At 39.5% G+C, this 11,137-nt stretch overlaps 1 protein-coding gene across 1 annotated transcript in view; it reads left to right on the top strand.

Moving 5' to 3' along the window:
* The window catches only part of LOC100950848 (antigen WC1.1-like), an 89,033-nt gene that overhangs the window by 485 nt on the left and 77,411 nt on the right, over window positions 1-11,137 (top strand). The window contains exon 2 of the mRNA XM_012809299.1: window positions 6,710-7,030. Within this exon, the coding sequence (XP_012664753.1) occupies window positions 6,710-7,030 (321 nt within the window). The remainder of the gene's footprint in view (window positions 1-6,709; window positions 7,031-11,137) is intronic.

Genomic DNA, 11,137 nt, shown 5'->3' with positions numbered 1-11,137 from the left:
TAGCATGTCAGGCTGTCTGTTGTCAGGGGAACTGCCAAGAAGTGACTGAGTCCGTTGGTCTGTGAAGTGTACCGTGCCCCCACTGCTGGGCTGGGGGCTGGTCTATGTGTGTGAACCCAGGTGTTGAAGATAGGCAGAGGTCCCTCATGTCAGGCCTAAGCAGATCATAGATAACCCTGCACCTGCCTGCCTCTCTCGGGCTCTCCTCCTCAGTCCGTGGCCTCCTCTCTGCCTGACTGCAGTGTCTGCTCAGGTCTGGGTGTTGAGAGGCTTTGCCTGCTGGCTGCACCCATTCCTTCCAACTCTCTGGCAAAATAGGGGAACTTCAGCCATGGGGAGCCTCTTATTTATAGAGATTTACTGTGAGCACCAGTTATATTATTTCCTCAGTCACTGCCCTAGTCATTGTGAATTGTTTCCTGACTTCCAGGGTCTGGATGGGTCTTTTCCATTCCCTAAGCTCTTATATCAATGCTATGAGGTGCATTTTCCCTCTCGTGCATCCTCTCTTCCTCCCTGCAAGCTTGTTTCCAATGAGCTTTTGACTCAGAGGACTGCTGGTATCAGGGATTTATTGGGCTGCAGAAAGTCTGTCTCCTCTCAATGCTTACTGTCTTCCTCCTACTGTCCCTCAGTCCCCTAACTCTCCTTGGGAAGCTGCACCCACCAAGGCTCTGGTCCTCTGGTGTTGGCCAAATGTTAGTGGGGATTCTTCTCTTGCTGGCTCTGAAGGGCCAAGGTGGGTTTTGATGCCAGGATAGTGAGAGACAGTGAGTCTTCCCATACAAGCCCCTTTCATCTTGCTGTAGGAAAGATGTAGGAAATTTCCTCTATAGTTACTTAAAAAGGAAGGAAAGAAGCATTCTTGTTTTCCCTGAAACAACATGGTTCAGTTTTACCTTATAAAAATTCATTCTTCTACGTCAGACGATATTGGCTTTGTTCCTTTTGAAACCACAGCCTGGCATTTCTTAGCATTTCATGATTTCTGAGCTGGACACATGTTACAGAAATCTCTACTGTGAAATTCATGATGGGTATTGAAGATAAATTATTCCTTCAAATACACTTTATTCCATTTTACACAAAAACATAGGCCACATCAAATTGGATAATTCAGCATATAGTATTTTGTAATCTGTTTTGAAAAATTTGTAATATATAGGACAATTTCTATATTAATAACTATCACATTACAGATTGAAATATTTTATTACAATAGTATAAAACTACTATTACAGGGATAATAAAGAAAAATTTAATTCCCTCCATAATTTCATTACATGATGAAATTCAATGTACTCATCTAATCACTAGTGTTTGGAATTTAGTTTTGATGTATTTGTTATTATGAAAAATTTGTTCTTGGGGTGGTGCCTGAGGCTTGGTGGGTAAGGTGCTGGACCCATATACTGAGGGTGGTGGGTTCAAACCTGGCCCAGGTCAGCTAAAACAGCAATGACAACTGCAGCAACAAAGACAAAAAAAAGGCAGGCGTGGTGGTGGGCGCCTATAGTCCCAGGTACTTGGTAGGCTGAAGCAAGAGAATCATTTAAGCCCAGGAACTGGAGGTTGCTGCGAGCTGTGACACCATAGCACTCTACTGAGGGTGACAAAGTGAGACTCTGTGTCAAAGGAAAAAAAAGTTGTTCTTGGCTTGGTGCCTGTAGCACAGTGGTTATGGTGTCAGCCACGTGTACTGAGGGTGGTGGGTTCGAATTCGGCCCATGCCAGTTAACCAAGAATGACAACCGCAACAACAACAACAACAACAACAACAAAAATAGCCGGGTGTTGTGGGCGCCTGTAGTCCCAGCTACTTGGGAGGCTGAGGCAAGAGAGTTGCTTAAGCCCAAGAGTTTGGGGTTGCTGTGAGCTGTGGTGACATAGCACTCTACCATGGGTGACATAGTGAGACTCCGTCTTAAAAAAAAACAAAAGTTGTTCTGAACTTCTTTTTACAACTCAAGGGCCAGTCATGATTATTTCTCATAATACCATTTTAAATGTGGAACTATTATTTTATAGGATTTGAATACCTTTATTTTATTTTATTTTGTTTTGTTTTAGTTTTTTATACAGTCTCACTCTGTGCCTTGGGTTGAGTGCCATGGCCTCTTCATAGCTCACAGCAATCTCAAACACAAGGGCTCAGTAGTAGCTTGGACTACAGGGTCCCACAACACTCAGCTAGTTTTTTTTTTAAATTATTATTTGTAGTAAAGAGGGAGTCTTGCTCTTGCTCAAGCTGGTCTCAAACTCCTGAGCTCAAGCAATGGGCCTGTCTAGGCCTCCTAGAATGTGAGGATTATAGTTGTGAGCCACCGGGTCCAGTCTGATTTGAATACCTTTAAAGCCTTTGATACATAGATATTAATTGCCTACCAGAAATGCTTGCACTAAATTTTATTACTCTTAATGTTGAATGAGAATGTTAGTTTCAACATTCCCTCACCAATCTTGGCTTTTTGTTAAGTTCTTACATATTTTTTTTTTTTTTTTGAGACAGAGTCTCACTTTGCTGCTCTTGATAGAGTGCCGTAGCGCCACAGCTCAAAGCAACCTCCAACTCCTGGGCTTAGGCGATTCTCTTGCCTCAGCCTCCTGAGTAGCTGGGGCTACAGGCACCTGCCTCAAAGCCTGGCTATTTTTTTGTTGCACTTTGGCTGGGGCTGGGTTTGAACCTGCCACCCTCGGTATATGGGGCTGGCTAAAAACTTTACAAAAAACTAGGCAGCACCTGTGGATCAGTAAGTAGGGCGCCAGCCCCATATACTGATCCACAGGTGCTGCCTAGTTTTTTGTAAAGTTCTTAAACTCTAACCAGTTTATTTCTATCAATTTAATGCTTCATTTGGTCATGACATTTGTCCTTTTTAATTCAAGGCGTTTGTCATTTTTGTCATGATTTATGTTAGAGCACTTCATCTCCTACTACCAGCAGATACTTATGTTACATTCACTTATATCAACATTTTCGTTTTCCTAAACTGGTTTTTTTTTTTTTTTAATTTCAGGTTACTGTGAGGGTATAACCAGGTCAAAATATTTGAATTTGTTATGTAGAGTCCCTCTTGTAGTTATGTACTGTTCTCAGAAGGTGTGCCATACACCCCCACACCATGCCCATTTGTGGGAGCACCCCACTTTTCCCTCACTCTCCCCCTTCCTTGCTACCCCTGCCCCCAACTTTTATTGAGATGAGTTTTTCTCCTGTGTGGGCATGCATTAGATCTTCTACTGGCTTCATATTAGTATTGAGTACATTGGATAACTGCTTTTCCATTCTTATGATACTTTACTAAGAGGAATGTATTTCAAATCTGTCTAGGTTAATACAAAAGATGGAAAGTCACCATCTTTTTTTTATGGCTGAATAGTATTCTATGGTATGCATATACCACAATCAGTCAATCCATTCCTGAGCTGATTGGCATTTAGGTTGTTTCCACATCTTGGCGATTATAATTTGAGCTGTGATAAATAATCTCATATAAATGTCCTTATGATAAAATAATTTTTTTCTTCTGGTTAGATCCTTAGTAGTGGGATTGTGGGGTCAAACGGGAGATCAAATTTGAGTGCTTTCAGGATTCTCCATACTTCTTTCCAAAGAGGCTGTATGAGTTTGCAGTTTCACCAAGAGTGTAAAAGTGTTCCTTTCTCTCCACATCTGTGCCACCATCTGCAGCTTTGAGACTTTGTGATGTGGGCTGACCTTACTGGGGTTAGGTGAAATCTCAGGGTGGTTTTGGTTTGCAAATTCCTCTGATGATTAGGGATGATGAGCAATTTTTCATATGTTTGTTAGCTGTTTGTCTGTCTTCTTTAGAGAAGATTCTGTTCATGTCTCTTGTCCAGTGATATATGGGATTGAGACCTCTTTTTTTGTTGCTTAATTTGAGTTCTTTGTACATCCTAGTTATCAAACCTTTGTCAGATTTGTAATATGCAAATATATTTTCCCATTCTGAAAATTATCTTTTTGCTTCAGTTGTTGTGCCCTTAGTTGTGTAGAAACTTTTCAGCAATTACATCCCATTTTTTTATTTATTTCTTTTTTTTCTTCATCTTGTATTTCTTTCTTTTCTTTTTTTTTATTAAATCATAGCTGTGTACATTAATGCAGTCAGTAATGTATTTTTGGTGTTGCTTCAATTGCCCATGGGGTCCTCCTCATAAAATACTCTCCCAGGCCAATTTCTTTTTTTTCTTTTTCACAGAGCCTCAAGCTATCCCCCTGGGTAGAGTGCTGTGGCATCACAGCTCATAGCAACCTCCAACTCCTGGGCTCAAGCGAGTCTCCTGCCTCAGCCTCCCAAGTAGCTGGGACCACAGGCGCCCACTGCAACACCTGGTTACTTTTTTGGTTGCAACCATCATTGTTTTTTTTTTTTTTTTTTTTTTTATTGAATGGTAATTGTGTACATTAATGCACTTCTGGGGTAGAGTGTGGTGTTTTCACACACAATCCGAAACACTTCCATCAAACTGGTTAACACAGCCTTCATGTCATTTTCTTATTATTGTGTTAAAACGTTCATATTCTACTCATAAAAAGATTCACTTGTACCCTTGTAAGATAAACTGCAGAAGTGACCCTCAAATCCCCCTCCCTCCACCCATTCCCCCCTTCCCCCGCCCTCCCTCCTCCCCATATCCTTAGGTTGTTATTAGGTTATAGCTTTCATATAAAAGGTATAAATTAGTTTCATAATAGGGATGTGTACATTGGATACTTTTTCTTCCATTCCTGTGATATTTTGCTAAGAAGAACATTTTCCAGCTCCATCCATGTGAACACGAAGGACGTAAAGTCTCCATCTTTCTTTATGCAGCCGTCATTGTTGTTTTGGCAGGCCCAGGCTGGATTCGAACCCGCCACCTTAGGTGTATGTGAGTGGTGCCTTAGCCACTTGAGCCATAGGCGCTGAGCCCAGACCAATTTCTTTAAGTGTTTTCCCTGCACCCTCTTCTAGTGTTTTTATAGTTTCATGTCTTTCTAGTTTCTTGTGGTAAAAATTTAGTATGTTTATTTGACATATGTCTTCTTTTTTACATGTAGGCATTCCTTGGTATAAATTACCCTCTTAGTTCTTTTCCTTCTTCTCATAAGTTTTGGTATGTTGTGTTTTCATTTTTCAGTTGTCTCAAGATATGTCTTACCTTTTCTTTTGATTTGTTCTTTGACCACTGGTTGCTCAAAGTTTGTTGCTTAATATCCATATATTTGTAAATATTCTAGTTTTCCTTTTGATAGTGATTTTAGTTTTACTCCCTTGTAATCAGAAAAGGGATTTCAGTCTTTTTAAATTTGTGACTTTTCAAATTTGTAAAGATTTCTTTTGTTACCCAACACATGATCTATCATGGGGAATGTTCTGTGCACACTTCAGAAGAATGTATATTTTGTTGCTTATGGGTGGAATATTGTATCTTTTTGTTTTATTTGGTTGTGCTTAACTTTAAACAGTTTAGAAGCAGTAATATTTCTGTGTGTTTGGGAAAAGAAGAGAACTTGAAATATACTAAACAATAGTAATGTTACCCATATCTTTGACCTTTCTAAAAGCACATAGAAAGGTTGCCTGAGTTATGCAGGGTTTATTCACTGCATGAATTGGTATGTTTCTTCTGTTCTGGAAATTCTCAGCCAATATTTTTTAAATTTTCCCTTTGCCTAGTTTTCTCTTTCTTTCTGTTTTTATCTGGCTCTTTCTCCCTCTTTTCCTTGCCATATTTCAATTTAACTCATTTTGACCCTTAATTTATTTTATGTCTCTGATTGTCTCTTCTGTGTTTTTCATCTCTTTTCATCTCTTCACATTGTTCCAGATAATTTCTTCTGACTTCTTGTTCACTTTAGCAATTCTCCTTTACCTGTGTTTAGTCTGATGTAAAAATTTTAGTTTCATTGAATATATTTTTCATTCATAGAAATTCTTTTTGGGTTAAAAGATCCATGAAGTCTTTAGTTCCTTGAAGGTTCTTTCAGATTTTCCTTTTTAATTTTTTAAATCCAGTATATGTGGTTCTTTTATAGCCTCTATCTGATGGACCTTGTATCAGTAGTCTCTGTGTATTTGCTTAAGTTATTTCTCTTGCTTTTCATTCATGGAGTTTTTTTAAATGCATCTTTTAATTTTCAACCATATAATGATTGAAACAACAATTGAAAGAACAATTCTTTTCTTTATAAAAATTGTTCATAGAAATAATCTGAGGCCTAGGACAAAGGTAATTTCTTTTAGAGAGGATTTTGTTTTTATTCTTCCATAATTTTTGTGGCATTATTAGTAGTGGAGCACCTTTCTTCATATGCAGTGTTGGTATTCTCTGGATCATCTAGAGATTCAAACTCTGACTCTCTTTCCATGCAAGGCCATGTCTTTTTCAAATGGTGTCTCAAGTTATTGTTGAGTCTTTTGTTAGATTCTTATCTGGGTGTTAGTTTGGGCTTTGATTTTTAACTCATCAACATAAAAGACCATAGAAATCACACAATTGTGGAGTCTTTTCAACTCCATGCCATATTAGCAGCTTAAAATTGGCTATGGTGGGAATATTTACATAACAGAAATCACCAAATGATATATTTTGGGGATTTTTTTCCCCCAGAGAGTGCATTTTAAAATATTAACATCATACACTGCTTGGCTTTCTAAGACCTGTCCTGTGTCATGTGTTCTGTGTCTTGTCTCTCTTGCAGATGTGGAGCTAAGGCTGGAAAATGGAGGCCACCGCTGTGAGGGGAGAGTGGAGTTGAAGCACCAAGGAGAGTGGGGCACAGTGGACGACTATGACTGGGAATTGCAGGCCGCAGAGGTGGTGTGCAGACAGTTGGGATGTGGAACTGCTGTTGAGGCTCCCAAAGGACCTCATTTTGGATCTGGGGTTGGACCTATTTGGCTTGGTTATATTGTATGCCAAGGCAACGAATCAAATGTCAACCACTGTAGACATTCTCCTTTTGAAGATCTTCTAAATTTTGGCTATTCCCGTAGTTGGACTGCTGGAGTGGTTTGCTCAGGTAAGGCCTGTGTTGTCTGGTGGGGTCCTCAGCAGAAACAGCCTCAGTGTCAGCCCTAGAATATCTGGGGGAATAGGATCACAGCTTTGCGAGCACACTTGAGATTTCAGTCATAGAGCAATTCCCAGAGCTCTGAGGCTCAAGGCATAAAGCCTTTAAATGTCTCGGTCCCAAGACTCTTTAGATCTCTGGGATGTGTTTGAAGGGGCAAAGAGGTTGGGTCAGAAGAGACTGATTTGGAAGGCAGCATATCTGTGTGCTAAAAGCTGCTCTACATCTATTCACTCTAAGACATTGAAACCTCCATGGGTCTGTTTTCTAAGGTATCAAAGGACATCTGGGTCTCAGTTTCCCCTGTTGTACTTTCTAAGTATGAAGATGTATGACTTATGTTCAGTTCTATTTTGGTAATAGATTGTTTGGCTTCTATTCACATGGCCCTGCAATGGGGCTTGATTAGGAATATAGAAAAGCTTGGACACACAGAGAGGTCAAGTCTCTGAGAACCCAGAAAGGGGTTAAAAACTGTTAAAAGCAGTTTTTTTTTTGAGATAGAATCTCACTATGTCACCCTCAGTAGAGTGCCATGGTGTCATAGCTCACAGCAATCTCTAGCTCTTGGGCTTAAGTGGTTCTCTTGCCTCAGTCTCCCAAGTAGCTGGGACTATAGCCACCCACGACAATGCCTGGCTATTTTTTGTTGTAGTTGTTGTTGTAGGTGATTAGCAGGATGAACCCACCAGCCCCAGTGTATGTGGCCAGTGCCCTAACCACTGAGCTATGGATTCCGAGCCAGTTAATTGCCTTTTTGGGGTAAATAATTTTTAAATTTTCTTTCTCAGAAGAATATAGGGCATCCCTCATATCTAAGTCCTGCCATGAAATTCTTGTATGTCTACCATTTCCAGTTAGAGAGTCTGGTCTGGGGCTTTAGGGTTCCTGGAACCAACCCAAAGACCTTAGCCCTCTTTGACTTCTTAGATGTGAGCCTCTCTAAGGAGGATTTATGTCTTTCCTGGGATGAGCACCTGGGCCCCTCCCCAATGTTTCAAGTAAAGGGATGTCTGTGTCTCGTCCATGTTATCTTACACAAGGCAGCCAGTCTAGCTTTCTGGTTATTGTTGTTGTTGGGGTTCTCATATTTTACATTTTAGACAGTTATTAGTGAAGTCATTGTATAATGAACAGTGTGGTCAAAGTTAGTGTTCATTATTTTGTTCCTTTGATTCCTGATGATATTGTCCCTTTTCAGTTTCTATAGGTCTAGACCAGTTGTTCTCAACCTTCCTAATGCTATGAACCTTTAATACAGTTCCTTATGTTGTGGTGACCCCCCAACCATAAAATTAGTTTTGTTGCTACTTTATAACTGTAATTTTGCTACTGTTATGAATCGTAATGTAAATATCTGATATGTAGGATATATTTTCATTGTTATATATCAAACATAATTAAAGCATAGTGATTAATCACAACAACCATGTAATTATATGTTGTGAAATATTTATTTCTAATTACAAATAAATGAAATTTTGTCTTGAAGCATGGTGTAGCATGGGTAGCAGTCTTACTATAACAACAGTAAACTACAGTGCTACGTTTTGCGATAGTATGGGTAAAAAGCCAACGTCAGTGAAAGGTTGAGATTGCTTCTTTCTCATCGGATCAGAAATTCTCCAGGCAGTCTTTGCAAGAGCACAATGAAGATCATCTTTCACAAAAAGTCTACTTATTTGGACTTGATAACCAACAAGCTGGAAAACCCTGTTTCACAAAGATATGTTGTTGGAAATGGAAGAAGAAGGCGCAACACAGTCTCAGACAGAATATGATAGACTGCAAACACTTGATCCAGAATTTTGTAACTGGCACTGTAGAGAAATCAGTTCTCATTGTTCTCGCTGTTAATAAGTTCAATGAACTCCTCTTGTGCTGTCTCAGGAACATCTTCAACTTTGATTATGAATGAGCTTCTGGCAAGTGCAAATGGGGTGTCAGGTAGATTTGGAAAGTACAATGAAATTTCATCTGCAAGCATGTGCAAGTGTTCTTTCACAGAAATTATCATTGTAATACTTTGGTTCAATGTCACGTTCCTCAAAGAAAGCAGATAAGGTAGGTGACATGTAAATTTTATTTTCATCCAATTTTTTTTTTTTGCCAAAGCTGAAGTTTCATTAGGAATGATCGGATCTTTTCAGACAAATTGAGGCATGTTGCATTTGGTCCTTGCAGTGATAAATTTAACTCATTCAAGATGGCAAAGATGTCAACTAAGTAAGCTATTTTCTGCAGTTCACTTTTATTGCTAAAAAGTGCTTTGAACTGCAGTCTTGCTTTCTGATTAAAAAACATTTCGAGTTCAAAAAGCTCAAAAACACGTTTTAAAACTTTTCCTCTCGACAACGATCTCATTTCAGTGTGAAATAGCAGAGCATTGTTCAGTGTATCCAACTCATTTCACAGTTGCGAAAATATCGACTGCTTAAAGTGTTCGCTTTTTTTTTTTTTTTTAATACAGAACCTCAAGCTGTGTGGCATCACAGCTCACAGCAACCTCTAACTCCTGGGCTCAAGTGATTCTCCTGCCTCAGCTTCCCAAATAGCTGGGACTCCAGGAGCCTGCCACAGTGCTCGGCTATTTTGTGGTTGCAGCCGTCATTGTTGTTATGGTGGGCCCTGGGCTGGATTCAAACCCGACAGCTCAGGTGTATGTGGTTGGTGCCTTAGCCACTTGAGCCAGGTGCTGAGCCAAAGTGCTCGCCTTTACAAAATTGACAGAACTTATGACGCTTTTCATTACTTCTTATAACTCTTGTGGCAGCATCTTTGTTGCTAATATTTGCCAATGAATCATACAGTGAGTTCCGATGACTTTTGGTGACTCATTCAGTACCAAATGTTGAAATCCAGATTAAAAAAAAAAAGAACCAATCACCCAGTTGCTGTCCTCCCTGTAATGTATAAAAACTGCTTTCGCCTCTGTAACTGGGTCGCCCCTGCGCAGCTATGCTGTCCAGTGGAGTGATCCCAGCATATGCTTGCAATAAAGACACTCTTTTGCTTTAAAAAAAAAAAAAAAAGAAATCCAGATCAACATCCTAGCATAGCTGGAGCACCATCTGTGCAAATATCACAAACCTTTTCCCAAGAGACTTATTCTCTTTCAGAAATGAACCAACTGTGTCAAATACATCACGTGCAGTAGTTGTTTCAAGAGGTTTGCAAAAAAGAAATTCATCTTTAAAGTCGCCATCATTAACATACGTTGCATAAACCAGTAACTGTGAACAGTTTGCAATGTTTGTAGATTCATCAAGCTGGACACTAAATATTGGAAGTGGAGTAGATTTAATATCCTGGATTACCCGATCAAGAATATCAGCAGACATGTCATCTATTCTTCTGTGGACAGTGTCTTTAGATAAGGAAATTGCACTCAATTTTGTAAAAAATTCATCTCTGATTATAACTTGAACAATGTCTTTGGCTGCTGGCAGCGGTAAATTCTCAGCAATGGTGTGAGGTTTCATAGCTCTGGTGATTCTGAGTGCCATCAAATATGAAGCTTCAATGGCTGCTACGTTTTGTTTGTGGTACTTGCCACCAGTGTCAAGTCTGGCTTTCTTGAGTCCATCAACTTTTCTTCTAAAGTAGTTGGTATCCTTACCAGCAAAGCTGGGATGCTTGTTATCAAAATGGCATTTTAGTTTGTTCAGCTTCATAGATTTAGGTAATAGACTTCATAACAAATAACACATTGCAGTTTTTCAATACCTGCTGTAATTATTGAGGTAAAACCATACTGTAAAATCCTCACTATATTTTCTTTTCTTAACGTTCTTCTCTACATGATCCATTGTCATGGGATGGTTTGTTAATGAAAATAATATATAACAATAGCTTTAATAATACAAAAGATGATACGTGGCATAGTTCAGTTAATACAGTTCATTAAAGTTACCTGTGATTGGGTGGCACCTGTGGCTCAATGGGTAGGGTGCTGTCCCCATATACCAAGGGTGGCAGGTTCAAACTCAGCCCTGGCCAAACTGCAACAGAAAAACAGCCAGACGTTGTGGTGGGGGCCTGTAGTCCCAGCTACTC

The sequence above is a fragment of the Otolemur garnettii genome, unplaced genomic scaffold (genome assembly GCF_000181295.1).
Source record: "Otolemur garnettii isolate 467f Iridium unplaced genomic scaffold, OtoGar3 scaffold00104, whole genome shotgun sequence".
In the NCBI taxonomy this organism is placed as follows: Eukaryota; Metazoa; Chordata; class Mammalia; order Primates; family Galagidae; genus Otolemur; species Otolemur garnettii.
The sequence above is the reverse complement of the archived record's forward strand: the minus strand, read 5'-3'. Positions and strand labels throughout refer to the sequence as shown.